The 21,133-nt window shown below is 42.9% G+C and overlaps 1 protein-coding gene across 1 annotated transcript in view; it reads left to right on the top strand.

Moving 5' to 3' along the window:
* The first annotated feature begins 915 nt into the window (after positions 1-915).
* MMRN1 (multimerin 1) overlaps positions 916-21,133 on the top strand; it is a 72,874-nt gene continuing 52,656 nt past the window's right edge. Inside the window, exon 1 of the mRNA XM_014577893.2 lies at positions 916-1,658. Within this exon, the coding sequence (XP_014433379.2) occupies positions 1,072-1,658 (587 nt within the window). The 5' untranslated portion in view covers positions 916-1,071. The remainder of the gene's footprint in view (positions 1,659-21,133) is intronic.

Below are 21,133 nucleotides of genomic sequence, written 5' to 3' on the forward strand. Positions count from 1 at the left end.
GGGGGAGGATGACAGCTGTGCATCTCTCGCTCTCTCATCAATAAAGGGGGCAATCTTAGAAGATTCTCTGTGTAAACCTTTTATACAGAAGAAGATGGATTCATTTAGGGTTTTGATCCCTTTGGGGGCTGTGTTTCTGAGTGCTGTCAACACCCTGTATCTGAGCCCTCCTAGAGCTGAGCTGTTATCAGTGTCAGTATTACTCTGCTACGGAGCTGTTACCCCAACTCTATGACTCTGCTGTGGGAGACCAAAGCTTCTGACCCAGTAGGACGGGGTGGTGGGATGTCCCAGAGGGTAGGTAGGTGGGCTCAGAGGTATCATCAGCACATCAAATGACAGTCTCAAGGGGATCTCTATAATCTGACCTGTCATTCTTCCTTGATAAATACAGCATTCCCTGTTAGAAATTTCACAATGCTCTGGTCCTGAAGGCTAATGTTTCAAAGATTAGGGTAGGCATTAGCCAATGGCAAATAAATAAAGATATTGCATTTAATGTTTTATTGTATATATTTATATTTTTCAGTCTAGTGCAAAGACATCTCCATTCCTGCCGTTTGCTTGATTATTGAAACCTCAGTGAGAAACACAGCAAACATTACATAATGTACCAGCATACTGAAGTGTATCGAAATCCATCAAGCACTTTTTAGGTAATTCAATAGCAAGTTCATGACAAATATGAACAACCAAGGGGCACATTTAACAAACAATTCACGTTCTGTACATGGATACGTGTGAAAAGGAAATTACTTAACCATTTTGATGTTTTTCCCTTCAGACTGATTTCACTGACATTCACATTGTGCCATTAATCTTCATCTGGTAGCTTCTACAAAGAATCCTTTTTTCTTTCCAGGCTCTAGTCCTTCAAGGGGGTCACAGGTTGCAGAGAAATGCACAGAAACAGGAAATAGAGCTTCCTCCGTGAGTTTTGAAACACTGAAAACCTGTTTCCTTTTCTACAGAAACAAAACTGGCAGATCACTCTTTGTGCAGATTCATTCTGCAGCTCAGGAGGAGGAGACGGCTGCAGGATCCTCACTCAACGAAAACGTGAAACATCTCATGGCTTTTTCCAAGCAGCACAGGATGAAGGAGATAATCTTCTTATTGCTTCTGTCACACTTACAGAGTGGCAGCCTGGAATCTGCTACCACTGGCAAGCTCTGGTCCATGAGTAGGGATGGTGAAACCCAACCAAGCCACGCAGACTTTACTTCACCTCCTACTACAACACATAGCCTCAGAAACCCGATGGCAATCCCCGTGTCCACCCCTTCTGAGATCCGAACAGCTGCAGCAAGTACACCATGGGAACATGCTGTAAGAATCACTCCTGCATCCACGGAAGAGGTTCAGGGATTGAAAACCCTTCCAGAGACCCAAGAAAAGAAAATCGTCACTCCTACGACACAATCCAGTGGAAACAGAGATCGTGGTGGGGCTAAGGCTAAGCAAGGTTTCCTATTGAACAGCACAGGGAGCTTTCCACAGACCATTCCTAGAAAGATGCCTCTCCAGCAAGAGACTGTTAAAAGTCAACAAAGAACAGGGAACAGATCTCCTAGGCTGTCTTACTACAGCGCTGCCAGCACCAGCACTAAGAAGGATGCTGACTTCAAAAAATCCAGCTTTGAAACTACCCGGGGGAAGTAAGGAAATCTACATATTTTATTCTCTTATCTTGTGAATTGCTTATCCTATATCCCAATCTAACTGAAATCAAAGGCAAAATTCCCAATTAATTTCAGTAGGATTTGAATTTGAGGAGGGTTGTAAAAAAATAAGCCTGGACCAGCCTCTGTAGTATGTACTCAGGATATGTCTCTACTCAGTATAGCCAAGGGTTTGCACCTGCAAACTCATGATTGCTACGTTTCCTTGGCTCCATACCATCACCAAAACTCCCATTATAGTGACTGAGTCAAGACTGTAGGATTTAGCCTGTCATGCTTATTACTTTAAAATCATAATGGAAGATGGAATAACATCATTATCTGAGGTGAATATACTTCAAGGTTTTTAAGGAGCTGCCCACACACACATTTTATGGTAGATTGTCTATGCCTGCTGTTTTAGGTACTCATACTAAGTAGTGTGGTGTCTAAATTCTCCTTCTTTAAAATTTTCCTTTTTGTGAGTACAAGAGATTGCACACCCACTTGTCTGAGTATGCAAACACAGAGGCTTTAAAAACATGTTTGGCTTTATGTTCATGAACGGCCTTATTAAAGAATATGCAGAGGTGACGTAGCCATGTCAGTCCCAGGGTATTAGAGACAAGGTGAGTCAAGTAATATCTTTTATTGGAGCCGTTTCTGTTAGTGAAAGAGACATGTTTGTCTCTTTCTTGCAAAGTAGCTTGGGTGAGTCAAATACCTTGTTTGTACCTCAATTCCTTAAACTTTAAATGGGGACAATAATTAAGGGTGACTGGAGTCTGCAGTGGGTTCAGGGAGGGCCACTCAGAGGGGCAGAGGGCACCCAATGTAGCAATTAAAATTTTGACAGGGGTGTTGGGGATGGTGCACCTCCCAAGTGCAACCATGCGTCACCTATGGCAATAATCCTTACCTATCTCAAAGAGCTCTTGTGAGGCTTTCTTCATTGTTCATAAGAGTTTGGATATTTGGAGAAAAGAAAAGTATTTGTACTTTCAGTTCTATCTATGGCTATGTAGCTATACGATAGCCGTTTCCCTTTCTGCGATGCTTATTTACACTTCAGTGCTATCAACGGAGAATAGTTTTTCTGTTTAATTTAAACAAAGAATAATTGGTAAACTCCTAGAAACATCTGCATGCACAATATTCAGAGACCTACTCTAAAGCCTTTGGGCAAGGAAAAGATTCCATTGACCTTCTGGGCTTTGGAGCAGACTCTGGTGAAAGTGCTAACAGGCACTCATGACCAAAGTCCACTTGGTTTAACCTTAGACAAAATTACTGAAAGGAGACACTTCCTAAGAAGCAATGTTCCACTAAAATTCTCTCAGATGTAACAAGCTCCTTGTCACTGTGGTCTGGGTAAACTCCAGGTAAAGTGGGTCATTTTACCGGAGAGAGATCATGCAACTAACTGCATCACCAATTTCAAATTTGTTTGGATGAAGAAACAGGTGAAAGCTTGAACACTTGATAAAACTGAAGTCCCTAGGCTTTCCCACATTCATTCAGCTTCAACTGATGTAATTACTGACTAGGAAGTGGAATTTCCCATATTTCCTAAACCCCTCAAAATCAGCACTAGCCAATCCTGGTAGACCTCCCAATGCAGTATTCCCCAAATTATAAATAATCTTCAGATTAAGGACTCCTCCATGACGTAGGTAAGTATTGTCTCTGTTTTGTAGGGGGGAAGGGATCAGAAATGGATATAGAGGGAGAGTCAAATTCAGCTTGAGGTAAGCTGTGCTCTCTGTAGTCACTCCCATAAGGGCTGGATGTGCCTCGGAGAGGTAGAAATAACCAGGACTCATGTCGGATAGTACTTTTTTCATGAGTAGCCTCATGAAAATTAGTGGGGCTCCTTGAAGACTAAACTTGAAGACTATCCAACATACATGTCTCGTTTTGCTCAAACCCTGTGCAGCAGGTTGAGGTGCAAAGCAAGAATTAGTTATCATGGACAGATACTACAGGCATGAGTTACAGTATAGGACAAGAAAGACTGGAATGCCAAAGGCAAATGTCTTGGCACTGTGATGAGCTAACCTCTACAGTTCCAGGTTAGATTTGATCTGGATTGTCTTTGATGTAGACTGGTTAATGTTCTGCTTCTCATGCCAAGATCCTAATTCTTTATAGTCCTATAATATAGGTCTAGTCACAACTCTATATTTATTCTTAAATTTACAACAATTTAAGGAGACTGGAATTCTATTCCTGCATTCCTAGGTGATCCTAGGTAAGTCCCTTCACCTTTCTGCCTCGGTTTCTCCATCTGTAAAATTGGGAGTTATGATATTGACCACCTTTGTTAAGCACTTTGAGATCTACTGACAAAAATTCTATTTAAAAACTAAGTATTACCTATATTTAATAAATGAGTACTTAGACATGATTACCGCCGTCCCTTTCTGCATGCGATAAAAATAGAATGGCATACTTTAAGACTTAATGTCAATACATATGGCTTTCTTTGAGTTTCCTTCATTGTGTCATACATGAGCATAGTACAGTGACCTTGTAAAAGCTAGCTGACATAATACCCTTCACAGCAGCCCATGGTATCAGCATATGTACAGGATTCATGTACAACGCTCAGTAGGAAGAGAACTTGAGGAAGGGAAAGAGATAATAAGGGGAAAACATTTATCACTTTTTATATGATAAAGTTAGATTGTGCTTAGAGGATTTTAGTTTCCAGTACTCTCAAAGCAGTGCCTTTCCCAAGATGGACAATAGTATGTACAATACAGCCTTCATTATCCAACTACTCTGCCTTCTGAAACAGGGTTTTGTGCCCTGCTGACTATTCATTGCAATAAAAATTCCTTCAGTAAAAACTAACCATAATTATCTGAATTTAGGCATTGTCCCATAAGACATATATCTGGATAATAGAAGTTGTATTGCATATATACTCGTTGCATATACATTAGAGCAGATAAAAAAATGGGCATTTTTTGCAAACAATTTTAGTCCTTTTGGCCACTATTCAAAATTTCATCAAAAAAATCAAAACCAAATTTTGGAAAAAATCCACCAGTTATCTGTATGTTTTTGTGTATACATGCATGTGCCCACATATGACTGAGGAATAATTTATTACGTTTCATAGTTTTAAATAATTTGGTGCTAACTAGGGTAAAATTGCAGGTAATTGACTAATTGAACAGTCTATGCATTTTGCATTAACCATTCAACTAGTCCATAGGGCATCTCCCTAAGGCTGTTGCTACACTTTAAAGTCAAAAGAGCCACATGGAGCCCAGGGTCAGCTGGGGACTCCCTGCTGAACCCAGGCTCTGTGCGGCACTGCCATGAGGAACCTGACTCTGAGTTCCCATAACGTTTCAAAACGGCAGCATCACATGGAGCGTGAGATGAGCTGGGGAGTCCCCAGTTGACCCCGGGCTCCGTGCGGCACACCCGTTTTGCATGCCGGGAGGAGCCTGACTCCTGGCTTCCACAGCAGCATTTCAAAGCGACAGTGCCACGTGGAGCCTGGGGTCTGGCCCCAGGTTCCATGCGGTGCTGCTGCTTTGAAGAACTCCCCCCCCCCCGTCCTTGCAGCCTTTTTCTGCTAGAGACAGCAAAGTGGGGAGAGCTACTAGTCCACAAGCTTATCGACTATCTGATAAGCATTTGCTTAGTGGATAGTCGACTAGTCCTTCACATCCCTAGTGCTAACTACATCGTTATTAGTGATAATTTTATTTAGAGAATACTCCCACCACCTAGCTACTCGGTACAAAACAAAATTCCTTATAAAATTCCATAAAAAGTACTAGAAAATCAAACAATAATGGCAATGCAAAAACACGAGGCTCCTACACAGAAATAGATTTAAAAACTGAATTAGCCACTTTAAAATGTTGTTTTCCATTCTAATGTAGTTTTATAAATGGTTACTAGATGATTTATATGTTCATTTAGGGCCCAATTCTGTTCTCAGTTCCAGCATAAATTTAGAGTAATTCCATATAATTTATGTGGACAGCATTACTACGGCTAAACAGATCTTGCTATCTCATATCGAAGCCCTGCATGGCTGTTTAGTGGGCCTCAGAGAAAGAGATACGGATGCAATTTAATATCAACAGTTGATTGATAACTAGTATAGGGCCTTACTGCTCTGTTTAAAAGCCCCTGAATTAACTGCTGTTTACTGTTTTAGGGCTAGTTGTCATTTAAATAATAAGAATGCCATAAGCAAGGAAATTACAATAAAAATTAAATGAAGAGCTATTTTGGAATTACACCATTGGGTCCATATGACTCAAAGGTATTAATTTACAACAAAGGCTAGATTACCACAATCTTTCACTGCATATCATAGTGTAAGGATTATATTTCTTTGGTAGTACAGGCTAATCCACACAATGTCTCAAATATATCTATAAATCTATCCTTCTACCCTGAATATGCTATTATTCATTGCTATTATTCCATTTATTAAACATAGAAAGGTTTAATAAACCCAGCAGCGATGATGGATTTGTTCAAGTTGTCATAGCTGATATGTGGACTGCAACAAATCATAGACATAGCCAGTGGTCTGAAATTCTCAGCAGTTCCCTGCATATTTATTGTGATATTAACATGGAGGAATGTGTAGTGTATATAGAAATAAAAGCCGATGTGCAATGTTTAGCAATTCAGTCTGGCAGAAGGCCCTTAGGTGAGCTGATCATGATACTGACACTTCCCTTCTTGCTTTCTGGGGCTCCCCGCCACTCTCTTTTTATTTAGTTACTAGCTGGAGGTACCCAGCATTGCTCGGGAAAGTGGAGGAACAAAACTTAGAAAACTTGTTGAAATATAGGTTGATAGTTGATATAACTGAGGTGAGGAGCCTGAGGGGAGGGAGGGAGCCATGTGCCTCCCGCTGGCACCCGAGCCCGCCTTCTGCTTCCTTGTCCCTCCACTGGCCTTAGTGAGTGACTGTCTCCGCCGCTTCCCCCAGGAAGCCGCTTCTCCCCACACTGCCACGCTCCGTGCAGCCCTGGGGAGAGGCGTCGGTCTGTCATCTCTTCCCTCCCACAGTCCCTTAAAACCTTCTCCTGGATAAAAGGTTATCCCATGCAAAGTTTGGTTGTGGTAGCTCTTATGGTGTCCAAGTTATTAGTGCACAAACATACAAACATTCTACTTTATATATTAGATGTTGACTAGGACTGACAAAGTTCAGGGAGGTGGGGTAGACTAATTTATTTGCATCAGTATTGCAATGAATTACGTAATGTTACAGATGATTACTCCCAGTAGTAGTGCCTCATGCGTGGAATTAATGGAATGGGGATGTAGTTCAGTTGTGATATTGACATTATGTATAACTACAATATACAGTTTTGGATAAGTCACTTTTGGTTCGTGGCATACAAAGTAACAGTAAAGGCTACTTGGTGTTCTTGGAGGAATTCTGCTCTCCAGGCTTTACAGATAACATTCCCAGCTAATAAAATCAGCTGTCTTTTTGCCCAGCCACTCAGGATGGAAAGAAGAAAGGATGAAAGTGTTATGTGAGGCTGCACCGGTAATTCTAAAATTTCAGTGAAAAAGCTAATTGCTGAAAACAAATGTCATGATGTAGAAAAACAATTAGATCTACAATGCAGGTTTTCTATGCCCTCTTCTAATGGTTAAGATTACTAGGTGTTAGAGTTGCAGGCTCTGTTTTCCACAGCATTGGCAATGCAGTAAAAATGGAATTCAAGCTTTCTCTCTTAGTAGAATTTTTATTACACGAACTAGGAGTTTATTATAGCAAAACACTCTCAGTATATCTTTTTCCTTAGCTTCTTCAGTAAGAAGCCAAACTGGGGCACTCAGTTTCTTCTTCAGATCACTCTGAAATGTAGTGATGCTCTAAATTATGACAACTTTGCTTTCTCAAGTCTGCAATATTTTAAGGAGGTAATAAATGCACCCACTTCCCTGTTATACTAGTTACTTCAATTTATAGATGTGTATTTACACTTTCTCTGTATATAAAGGTAACACATAAGAACATATATATATATTAGTTTGGTCTTAGTAAAACAGTGAGACAAACATACTCAAGCTTGATTGCCTTTGTTAATAAAGTTGCCTATTTTATGAAGAGTAGCTCATACTAAGAAGAGGTTCTGCGATATCTTTATGGAACTGAAGTTTTTAGTCAAAGACACAAATGACAATCTGATCCCCATATTGTCTGTTCCAGCAGTAACTGAAACTTAATCTTTCATACACAGATTGTTGTCAAGCCATAACTTCCTTTTTTACAAATAACATTTACATATACCTCCTTTTCTCTGGTACATGTTGCAAGTTTACAAATATTGCAATAACCATACTTTCCGTAGTAATGTGGTTAGTACATTTTGAAGTTAAGAACACTTGTTCTGATACACAGGATATTATACAAAACATTTCACTCTTACTAAACTAAATTTTACATTAGTAGTAAATGTTGCACAAAATTATTATTGCAAATTAAAGTTTGATATGAGTTTCGTTCATTTAATAATAGGCCTTTTCTTAGAAACAGGCCTTTTGCCTTAATGTTCAACATATGCTTTTTTCACATTACATGTATGCAGCAAGTTTTCCGTAGTTAACCCAGTCTACATTAGGACTTTATTTCAAAATAACACCCCACCCCTGGTAAAATTTATAAGCAGAGCATCCCCAATACCAAGACTGTTCTTTCGAAATAACGAGATGTGTAATACAAAATCTGTACTCCTGCTTTTCATTAGGGCTGTGTCTAGACTGCACCCCTTTTGCGGAAAAGGGATGCAGATTAGCCACAGCGCAATTGCAAATGAAGCAGGGATTTAAATTTTCCCCGCTTCATTTGCATGAACATGGCTGCCGCTTTTTTCCGGCTCGGGGCTTTGCCGGAGAAAAGCGCCAGTCTAGACGGGGATCTTTCGGAAAATAAAGCCTTTTCCAAAAGATCCCTTATTCCTCTTAAAATCAGGAATAAGGGATCTTTCGGAAAAGGCTTTATTTTCCGAAAGATCCCCGTCTAGACTGGCGCTTTTCTCCGGCAAAGCCCCGAGCCGGAAAAAAGCGGCAGCCATGTTCATGCAAATGAAGCGGGGAAGATTTAAATCCCTGCTTCATTTGCAATTGCGCTGTGGCTAATCTGCATCCCTTTTCCGCAAAAGGGGTGCAGTCTAGACACAGTGTAGGAGTAATGCTAATTTCAGAATAGCTGTTATGAAATAACAGTAGTGTGGACACTCCAGTGCCACTATTTCAGAATAATTACTCCCCAGAGTAATCTGAACAAATTACTCCCCAGTTCTTCCTGGGGCTATAAGTCTGAAGTAGTGCATCCACATTAATGGACCCTGTCTTAGACTAATTTCAAGGCTTTTCCATAGTGTAGACACACGAATATGATTTTGTTAAATTGGGAGTTACATCAAATTTAGTAATTTTGAAATAGTTTCCTAGTGTATACATGACCTAAATATCACTCCTACCCATTACACAAATTAAGATTGCACTCACAATTTGGCCAATTAGTGTTAAAGTTTCATTTCAAACCATTCACATAAATCTGACAGCCAGTTGTTTGCTGTATTTCATATGAGGTGCTCTGTAATGTCTGTTTAAATTTGCACAGAGAATATGAACTTTCACAGATATGAATGTAGTTAACACTTCAGAAAATACGTGCACTAATTCCTAAAATTAGTGTGCCAAAAAAAGAACAGCAGCAAGGGGTCTACATATGTTCTCACAAGGTGATTATTGTGTCTCCTGTTATATTGAAATGGATTCTAAAGGCAATTTTCATAATGAAAAATCGAGGAAGGGAAGATTTTGCCACTTTTGCTCCTAGTAAGTACTTTTGAGCTAGATGCAAAGCTCACTGGAATCAATGGAAAAATTCCCATTGACTTCTACAGGTTTTGCATCAGAGTATTACTCTGCAAGGAGCCCCACTGAAATCGAGCAAGCCGCCTGAAAGGGTATTATGCAGTGGCAAAATTAGCAAGTGATTAAGTCCATATACAACATTTCCTGGAATGATGTGCAAAAATTCTGTCTTCAGTTCCATGGAATCTAACTGAACACTAACTGCTGCCCAGAAGGTGATGATGATAGGCTTGGTAACCTAGTGAGGTGACCTAGAAACTAGGTTCTCCAGGGATGGTGATGTAAGTCCTGCAGTAAGAGGGGAAGTGGAATACCAGGAGGAAACACAAGGACAAAGGTGCAACAGGGGAAGGCTCTTGATTCATACGGAAATGTAGGGCAATCGGCTAATTATCTTAAATTGCTTGTATACAAATATAAGAATCCTGGGAAACAAATAGGAAGAATTCCAAGTCCTGGCACAGTCAAGGAACTATGATGTGTTTGGAATAAAAGACACTGGGTGGGGTAACTCACATGACCGGAGCTCTGTCATGGAAGGGTATGAACTGTTCAAGAAGAACAGGTGGAGGAGAAAAGGAGGAGCAGTTGCACTGTATGTTAGAGCGCTGTATGTTGCTCAGAGCTCTAGTATGAAATTGGAGAGAAGCCTGTTGACAGTCTTTGGGTTAAGATTAAATGTAGGAGCAACAAGACTGATATGGTGGGCATCTGCTATTGACCTCCAGACCAGGTGGATAAGGTAGAGTAGGCTTTCTTTGGACAATGTACAGAAGTTTCCAGATCATGGGTTCTGGTTCTCATGGGGGACTTCAATCACCCTGACATCTTCTGAGAGAGCAATATAATAGCACATAGACAATCCAGGAAATTTTTGGAGAGTGTTGGGGTCAACTTCCTGGTGCAAGTGCTGAAGGAACCAACTAGGGGTCATTTTCATCTTGACCTATTGCATACAAACGGGAAAGACTAGATAGGGGAAATAGAAGTAGGTGGAAACCTGGGCAGCAGTGACCACGAGATGCTTGCATTCAGGATCCTGACAAAAGGAAGAAAGGAGAGCAGCACAATATGGACCCTGCACTTCAGAAAAGCAGACTTTGACTCCCTAAGGCTACATCTATACTGTAGCCTTCTTGCGGAAAAGCATATGCAAATGAAGTGCAGCATGGAATATCACCGTGCTTCATTTGCCTAAGTAATGAGCAGCCATTTTTGCACAAGAGGCTTTTGCACAAAAAGGAGCTGTGTAGATGGAGCCTTTTTATGCAAAAACCCCCTCTTGTGCAACAGCCGTTCTTCCTCAAAAAATGCATGTAAGATTGGTTCTCAGCTGTATTCTGAGGTCTTACTCTCAAACCAGGCTAAGAAAACTGTTTCTAAATGCTTAGTTTAAACTTTGTCCGTGGGACATGTTGGTTATTTTGACTGGGCTCAGAAAGGACAGTTATACCTGTCAGTTGCTCTTTGAAATGGTGGAAGTAAAAGTCACATATCCCACCACACCTTATAGACTCATAGACTTTAAGGTCAGAAGGGACCATTATGATCATCTAGTCTGACCCCTGCACAGTGCAGGCCACAGAATCTCACCCACCCCTCCTAGAATAATCCTCTCACCTATATCTCAGATATTGAAGCCTTCAAATACTTTGAAGACCCCAAGATGCAGAGATCTTCCAGCTGTGATCTGTACCCCATGCTACAGAGAAAGGCGAAAAACCTCCAGGGTCTCTGCCAATCTACCCTGGAGGAAAATTCCTTCCCGACCCCAAATATGGCGATCAGCTAAACCCTGAGCATGTGGGCAAGACTCACCAGCCAGACACCCAGAAAGTTCTCTATAGTAACTCCTATCATCCCTCCATTGACCTATTTCCCACTGATAATGAATGGTCAATTAGTTACCAAGATCATGTTATCTCATCAAACCATCCCCTTCATAAACCCATCTAGTTTAATCTTGAAACCAGATAGATCTTTTGCCCCCACTACTTCACTTGGAAGGCTATTTCAGAACTTCCCTCCTCTAATGGTTAGAAACCTTTGTCTAATCTCAAGTCTAAACTTCCTACTAGCCAGCTTATATCCATTTGTTCTTGTGTCCACATTGGTATTAAGCTTAAATAATTCCTCTCCCTCCCTGGTATTTATCCCTCTAATATATTTAAAAAGTGCAATCATGTCCCCCCTCAGCCTTCTTTTGGTTAAGGTAAACAAGCCAAGCTCCTTGAGTCTCCTTTCATAAGACAGGTTTTCCATTCCTCGGATCATCCTAGTGGCCCTTCTTTGTACCTGTTCCAGTTTGAATTCATCCTTCTTAAACGTGGGAGACCAGAACTGCACACAGTATTCCAAATGGGGTCTCACCAATGCCTTGTATAATGGCACTAACACCTCCTTATCTCTACTGGAAATACCTCGCCTAATACATCCCAAGACCATATTAGCCTTTTTCACAGCCATGTCACAATGGCGGCTCATAGTCATCCTATAATCAACCAGGACTCCAAGGTCCTTCTCCTCCTCCGTTACTTCCAACTGATGTGTCCCCAGCTTATAACTAAAATTCTTGTTATTAATCCCTAAATGCATAACCTTACACTTCTCACTATTAAATTTCATCCTATTGCTATCACTCCAATTTACAAGATCATCCAGATCTTCCTGTATGATACCCTGATCCTTTTCTGAATTGGCAATAGCTCCCAACTTTGTGTCATCCGCAAACTTTATCAGGACACTTCCACTTTTGGTGCCAAGGTCAGCGATAAAAAGATTAAATAAAATTGGCCCCAAAACTGATCCCTGAGGAACTCCCCTAGTAACCTTCCTCCAACCTGACAGTTCACCTTTCAATATAACCCGCTGTAGTCTCCCCTTTAACCAGTTGCTTATCCACCTCTCAACTTTCATATTAATCCCTATCTTTTCCAATTTAACCAATAATTCCTCATGTGGTACTGTATCAAATGCCTTACTAAAGTCGAGGTAGATTAGATCCACTGCATTTCCTTTATCTAAAATATCTGTTACTTTCTCAAAAAAGGAGATCAGGTTGGTTTGGCACGATCTACCTTTTGTAAAACCATGTTGTAATTTGTCCCAATTGCCATTAGCTTATCTGGCATGTCAGTGACAGGAAGGTCCTTATTTTATCTGAGACAGTTTACGGATCCCTAGAAATGGTGATCAGCCAATAGGTGAGTGGAAGCTGTGGATTGATACTGCAGCATTGGAAAGATGATTTAATGGGTCATAACATTAAATCAAAATGTGTCATACTATTCACTGTCCAAGATTTCAACATGCTATGTGTGACAAAGGAAATGAATGATGACAGACAAGCATCTGTTTCAGAATATGCAGGACAAAATGCCAGGGCTTTGAACCCTGAGAAAACAAACAGTATAGATTAATTTCCCCCTGTTCTTCTATATAAACAAAGAGTGCTGTCTGTCAGGGTAAAAACAACATAATTAAAAGACAGCATCCATTGCATGGGGGTACCCTTATAGGCTAACTGCTTTGAGCAGAAGGAATTCTGTAAATTTACTTTTCATATAGTTTCATTGCTGCATTCCAGTTAGCACAGACAATGAAAATAGATTAGCCAATTTCACCTCTTATGGTTAGTTTTAGCCAGTATCAGCAATTTTTACCTTTCAATTAAGAGTAATAAAATCAGAGCTATTAAAGCCAGCAGGGGCTATTACAATTATTTAATCTGACCTCCTGCTTGATATAAGCCACAGAATCCCATCCAATAATTTTCCTATCTAGTCTGTAACATTTTTTAGTTATCTCATATCCAATCCTGACTCCGGTTACAAATACATTGGTGATGTAGGGGGTCAAGAGCTGGCAGAAGTATAGGTGAAAGCCTAGTGGCAGTAGCATGGGCAGTGGCAGCATGGCCTTGCTGAATACAATCACCTGAAACCAGTGGGTGCATATTTGGCATAGCTAAGCCATGCCACTGCTGCCTGTGCTACTGCAACTCTGCTACTTTGTATACTTGCACTAGCTCATAATTGAGCTAAAGAAAGAATGTGTTCATGAGGTGAGAATCACATCCCTTGCTCACAGTATGGACACAGCCCCAAAGCGAGCAAGCAATAAAAAATCCATCATGTCTTTAGGTACTGACCAAGTGAAGAGCCTCTTATTATGTCACGCATTGGGTTCCAAGAGAATCCCTGAGGGCAGGAGGTGGGGAGTATGTGATGCTGTCATTTTTGGGTTCTTGTGCAATAGCAAAATGCTGTGATGTTTCTTTCTGTCCTGTTAGTATGCTGCTTTGCATTATATAAATGTGTGAACTCTCTCAGTACAAATATTTGGCAGGTTGTCTAAATCAAACTAAGAAATTATTCCCATTGGAATCATCCTTTCTTAAAAGGAAGTATGTCTACACTTCTGTTAATCATAAGCTTTGTATTATCTTGTTTCCACATAATCTAAATTCAAGGCTTGGCTCAACCTAACCATGTTCCTTGAATAACACTATTTTCAGATCGGAAAACTTATTATGAGGTTTAATTTTTTAAAATAAAAGACGCAATCATTATTCATATGAGAAGTCCTAGTAAAGTCAGATTTTACCCTGACTTTTATCTTGATTAACATTTATGTTTATGCAGAATGAGTATAAAATGGTACTGGAACAGAATTCTTCTCTCAAAGCTTTTCTGAATTAAAACTTGCACCAGTTTAAGGGAAATTATTTTAAACTGATATAACTAAACAGGTGCAAACCTGTGTGTGACTCTTTTAAGTATCTAAATCACTATACATCAATCAACTTAAAGTTATCCATGGAGGGGTTTGTATTTAAAAAAAATCTTTAAAAATGCACCTTTAGCTAAACTGGGGCCACTTCTAATATATTCAAGGGCTTACTTAATAGCATTATTAACATACTAGCCAGTTAGCCCGTCATAAGACGGGATTTTCAGGTCTCTCCTCCATGTCGGTCTTCTCTCCTGAACCTCCGGTCTCTCGCTCCATGTGTGTGTGTGTGTGTGTGTGTCTCTCTGTCCTCCTCCTACTGTCTCCCCCTCTCTTTCTCTCAGCTCACAGCCGCCTCCTGCCTCTCTCTCTGTCTCTCTTTCTCTTCTCTTCCCCCTCCTGCCTCTCATTCGGGGGACCGTGGAGCCCAAACGGCCGCTTGGGCACTGTACTCCCCGTGCTGCATGGGGAGTGCAGAGCCCAAATGGTCGCTTGTGTCACTTACTCCCCCGCGGCGGCCTGGCTGAGCGGTGCAGAAGTCAGCCGAGCGCCACGGCAGGAGGCGAAGGACGTGACTCAGGCACCAGCGCTGGCCAGAGGGAACAGCCAGGGAGGCAACAGCACCTCCCAGAGGGAACAGCCAGCACTTCAGTGTTACAGAGTCACAGACACTGGGCTACTATATATATGATTACATTCACTCTACACTCCTTTTGAACAGATGCAAATAAATATACAAAGTGTAAGGGCATAGAAAATTAGCCCAGTTGATCTGCCTACATGAATGCTGAGTATCTAAATATAGTAAAGGCTGCAAGGTAAAGCACAAAAAGTGGAGAATCAACCTCTTTTAAAATAAAAGTACATTTGTTCGCACATCATACAGCTACACAAAATTGTAGGGCCATGTTTTAAAAAAGTGTTTAAGCATGTATTCAACTTGAAGTCAACGGGAAGGTTCATGTGCTTTAAGGTAAGTATGTGCTTATGTCTTTTCCTGCATTGGAGCCTTAGAAAGGAAGTGAAGAATCTTACATCCAGGTTAAAATTTACACAGATGCAATGAACGCTGGATACAACACCCCTATTCTTGCATTTTACTTTATTATTCTCGACATATATGTCAGTACACAGCAGATGTAAGATGCTGCCATTCTCATCTGGTAGCGTTTTAATTTTTGTGTGTAAATGATGACACAAATTGTATGTCTACACAGCAGCATTATTTCAAAATAACTTAGTCTATGTCTATGCAGCAGGCAGTTATTTTGAAATAATGTCAAAATAATCTCAAGCAGGACGACTTCTTACTCCAACTCCTGTAACCTTCATTGTACGAGGAGTAAGGAAAGTCAGAGGAAGAGTGCTGTATTTTGAAATAAGGGCTGTGTAGATGCTCCCTATGTCGAAATAAGCTATGCAATTGATATAGCTCAACTTGTGTAGCTTATTTCGAGTTAAAATCTGCTGTGTAGATGCACCCAAAGTGTGCAAAGTAGAGGAGAATCAAGCTCTGTATCACTTACACTACTGCATGCAATGCATACAATGAATATCATCTGCATCAACAACAGAGCCATGTGTGGCCTTTAACTAAAAACTCTAGATCCAGATCCTTTTGTATCCCTTCAGCTACACAGTAATCCCATGGTTCAATTCAGTTCAACCATGCTGATTCAATATCACCTCAGTTAAATGCTCAGTAATCTAATTTACATGTGGATAAAAATAAACCCCTTTTCAGCAGCAATACAAAATGAGTAAGGGAGCAGAACTAAATGCATGCCCTTTGGGCTTTTGGCCTACGGTAGTGTGTATCTTGCTGGCGTTTGTTCAGAAACTTCATCTGTGTTTATGAACAAATGGAAGCAAGTGCCCTAAGTTACATAGCTGGCGCTGGATGTTCCTTTGTGCTTTGTAATATATTTACAGTGTGAACATGATAGGGAAGGGATTATTACAGTCTCGGAAATGTCAATTTTCCCATTTGCTCAAGGGAAATAAATGTTCGATGGCTGAATAAATTCCATTTCACTGTACATAGAGATGTTAGATAACGTTTATTTTAGTAATCATGTAGCTGCAAAAATATTTACATGGTTGCTGAAATACTTTTCTGGGAGTGGAGCCAGCAGCCAGTGCACTTCCAACTCCACTCCTGGGGATACCCCTGTCACTCAACGCTGCTGATAGAGGTGGTGGGGTGGCAGGTAGAGCCAGTCCGCAAGAGGAGCTGGTTTAAAAATCAGCTCCTCGTGCAGACCAGTTCCTGCTGCCTGCTTCCCTACACTGCTGCCTCCGATACAGCAGTGCAGTCCCTGTCTGTGGGGGACCTGAGCTCTCCCGCCTGCTCCCCACCTCCCAGTGCCTCTGTGGAAGGCAGCAAGATGGGGGACAGGCAGCTCCACAGAAAGCCAGATTAAATGCTGCCTCCCCATGCATATCAGATCCCATCTGCCCCCGCTGCACTGCTACCTGTGATAGAGAGGCAACAGCAGTGGGGGGCAGGCAGTTCCTCGTCAGCTGATACGCATCAGGAGCTGCTCTCTGTCACCTTCACCCTCTATCACCTTCAACAGGAGTTGTGGGGGCAGGTGGCTCCACTGGATCCAGTGCCCATGGAGAGCCTGCCTAAAAAGCAGGCTCTCCTTGGGCACTGGTTCCTGCCTCCCCCCTTGATGCCTCTGATAGAGAGGCCGCAAGGGAGAGGGGGAGGTGCATGTAGTCATTAGGATTAACCAATAATCCCAGCTTTATTGGTTAATCATTTAAAAGACTATATGCTAACATCCCTACTTTACATTTGCATCAGTCACCATCGTAATAAGGGGCCTGATCCAAAGCCCATAGAAATACTCCTCCCATTCACTTCAGTGGCCTCAGTTGCAAGCCCCCAGTGAACAAGATGATTCTGTGAGCAGGCTGGTAAATTTTCATGACAATTATGTACAGCTAGCCGCCTTTCTAGAAAGGGGCTGATTCAATGGCTCCAAAGCAGGATACACATAGTTTTTTGAATTGCAGTTGTTGAAATAAAATGCAATATTTTGTCTTGTTTTTTAAATTATAGTTCAGTGATCTCTGTCTTTCCTACTGTCTCTGGCTGGGCAATGTGATTAGAACAAGATGCCTGGCCTCATTCTGTATGTTCAAGGCAACGTGTTGTATTAATAGAGGTGCTTAGGAACACTTCTATGGTTATGAGTGAATTTTGCATAAACATGAACTGCAGCTAAGTAATTCTGGCTCACCAACCACTCACAAGGAGACAAGATCCTCAGCTAGTGCAAACTGGTGCCTCTCCATTGCTTTAGTGCAGTTCACTAATCTATTAGGGTACGTCTACACTAGCTCGTTAGTTCGAGCTAGGTAGTGTAATTAGGGCAAGCGGAGTTGCAAATGAAGCCCGGGATTTAAATATCCCGGGCTTCATTTGCATGTTCCCGGGCGCCGCCATTTTTAAATCCCCCTTAGTCCGAACTCCGTGCCCGCGGAGCAGGTAGTTCGAATTAAAGATCCTAATTCGAACTACTGTTACTCCTCAAACTCCTCGTGGAATGAGGAGTAACGGAAGTTTGAATTAGGATCTTTAATTCAAACTACCTACTCCGTGCCACGTGTAGCCGCAGGCACGGATTTTGGACTAAGGGGGATTTAAAAATAGTGGCGCCCGGGAACATGCAAATGAAGCCCGGGATATTTAAATCCCGGGCTTCATTTGCAACTCCGCTTGCCCTAATTACCCTACCTAGCTTGAACTAACGAGCTAGTGTAGACGGACCATCACAGTGGAGGATCTCACACTTTGACTGGAAAAGCACTTTCTCCACGTGGCATGAACCTAACAAGTATTTTTTCTAATGTTGTTTAGAGTGTAAACATGTTTTACATTAGTTTTTTTTAAACAATTGGTATTCCTATGGAAAGTTCTCTTAGCAAAATCCACAGTTTTCATATGCACACACCACACTACACAATGCAAAATAGGAGAAAAGCTGCAGTGTGGGGGAGGGGGAGCAGGTGACTTGTTCCGATATATTTAAGGTGTGAATACAGTTATGCATGGTTCTTTCATCTGTGTATGTTGGGAAAGGTTTCCACCTACTGGCTTTTACTGTTAATGAGCAAAATACTGATATACTGAGACCAAAGATTTCAATATAAAAATTGAAAGAAATTCAGCAATTCAGAAAAAGATGGTTTCAACACTTACAGCACGTCTATACAGCAGGGAAAAAGTCAAATTAAGCTACACGACTTAAGCTGCGTCAATTGTGTAGCTTAAGTTGAAAGAGCTTGTTTTGGCTTTTGGCGCTGTCTACACAGCAGAAAGTTAAAGGAAGAACACTTCCTTTGACTTCCCTCACTCCTTGTAAAATGAGGGTTACAGGAGTCAGAGTAAGAAGTCTTCCAGCTCGACACTATTTCAAAATAATGGCTTGCAGTGTACACATGCTCTTTTTTATTTTATTGTCAGTTATTCCAAAATAACGCTGCTGTGTAAATGTACCCTTAGAAAAAGACATAGATTTAAACCAAAGAAATGAGAGCAAACCTCACCAATGAACCCTGTGCTTGAGCAATGTTATAATTTACTAGCCTTCTGCTAGTTTTTAACTGGTTTGGGGGTTTGGAAAGAAATGTGGGGCCTGAGATAACCCTCTCCCCAGCATGGGCGATAAGTTATATGGGCTCATGGTGCCCATGCTCCATCAATATTTGGAGCTGGAGCAGGCCCCGGCCTCCCCGCACGTCCTCCCACCACAGCCCCAGAGTGTCTCTCCCCTGGACCCGGCTCCAGCCCCAGCCCCATCCTGTCCCTGCCGCGCGCAACCTTCACTGAGCTCCTCCTTCCGGGCTGCTGCTGCCATGCACAGCATGCTTAAACTGGTGAGTGGGGAGATGCCTGGGCGTGACGTAACGTCACGGCCCAGGATTTTAAAACTGCTGGTCGCTGCGTTGCGGGTTCGGCGTCCAGGGACAGAGCGCAGACTCCGGCCCTGCAAAGTGGAAGGCAGAAGGTAGGGGAGGGGGAGGCCTGGGAGAGGAAGTGGCTTGTGCGGAGGGGGCGGGGAGAGGGGGAAGAAAGGGAAAGGCACTAAAGGGACAGGGTAGAGGAAAGACAAATGCCACGGTGCCAAGTGCAGACAATGAGGAAAAAGGCAGGAGGGGAGGTATCAGTGGAGGGGGACAGGGTGATGTTGGGAGGGGAGAGGGTAAGGGCATTGGGGGCTGGAGGAGGAGGTGCTAGGAGAAGGCTTGAAAGAAGGGGTGGGCATGAGGAAGGTGGGGATGGAGCAAGTCATGTGTGAGGGCACAGGGGCATGAGGGGAATGGGGGCAGAGGGTGGTGAGGGGGTGGGCATCAGGGAAAAAGAGAGCAAAGGGGGCAGGGGCAGTGAGGGAAGGGGGAAGCACCAGGAGGGTGTAGGAGTAAGAGAAGGTTCAGGTGCCAGGGGATTCTGGGGGTGAAGCAGAAGGGCAGACACCTGCAGGGGAGGGACCAGCACCAGAGGAGAGAGGCAGGGCAGGTGTGTAGAGGGAGGTGTTAGGAGAGGGGGTAGCTAACATGATTAGAGTGGGGCTACTGGAGGAGTGGGCACAAGGGGGAGAGAAGGGCTGGTGGAGGGGGGCAGGTTGCAGGAGGGCTGAAGGCAGTGAGAAGGGCAGGAGTCAGGACAGCAGAGGAGGGTGAGGGGTTGGGGGGGCAGCAGGCACCAGGGGAGCTGATGGAGCAAGGGGAGAAGACATGGCAGCAGAGAGAAAAGGTAAAGGTTTAAAAATATGTATTAATAACTTGGGTGCCACAGTGGCACATCCAAATAAGCCACATGAACTCAGTACTGGTGCACAACACAAAATTCATTTTGCTCATGGGAGGAAACACTATGTCTACACTGGCGGTTTCTTGCACAAGAACACGTCCACACTGCTATGTGCGAGCTGTGCTTTTGCACAAGAGCATCTATGGCAGTGTGGATGCTCTCTTGCCCAAGAAAGCTCCAATGGCCATTTTAGCCATAGGGGTTTCTTGCGCAAGAAATCCCTGCTGAGCATCCACACTGCCCTCTTGTGCAAGAGAGCTTACACCTGTTAGAAAAGAGCGTAGCTCTTGCGCAAGATGCCCTCTCTTACCACGTGGTACTGTAAATTTCCTTGTGCAAGAGCAGGCGGGCAGTGTGGATGCTCTGTGGGTTCCTGCACAAGAACGGCTGTACTTGTGCAAAAAGCCGCGAGTGTAGACATAGTCTTAGAGGGAACACTTCCCCCAGCCTCTCTGCCCCTGAGTTAATGTCACACACATTGGGTTAACGAAACTGCAGGATAGTTGCATGGGGGGTGTTGGTGGGGGCCAAACTAATCCCTCTTGGTAGGAGGATGGAGGGAAAAGCCCTCCAAGAGGGGTGACATGACACCTTTTACTTCTGGTCATGTGTCCATCTTACCCCGAGTGTGTTACCTCCAGAGGCGTGGCTAACGGGAGTGGGGGGGTCAGTGGGTGTGGCTAATGGGGGTCAGGGCATGGCTAACAGGGGCCAGGGGCGTGGCTAATGGGGCACCACCAAAAATTATACAAACCTGCCGCCCATGCTCACCAGTACCCCAGGTGTAGGGCCCAGGGTCCCTGCCATGCCTGTGCTCACCCCATTCTACCCCTGCTCCACACCTTCCCCAAGCCCTGCCCTTGCTCCCCCATGTTCTGCCCCTGCTCCGCCCCCTCACTTCCTCCTCCAACAAGGTGACCCAGGAATTATGGTGTCTGGCACAGGACAGCAACAGGAGTTCCCACTTACTGCAACAGCAAGAACTGGAGCAGCCCAGCAGCCTGCTCTGCCCCACAGTACTGCTCTCCCA

This window comes from Pelodiscus sinensis, chromosome 5 (assembly GCF_049634645.1).
Source record: "Pelodiscus sinensis isolate JC-2024 chromosome 5, ASM4963464v1, whole genome shotgun sequence".
NCBI classification, from domain to species: domain Eukaryota; kingdom Metazoa; phylum Chordata; order Testudines; family Trionychidae; genus Pelodiscus; species Pelodiscus sinensis.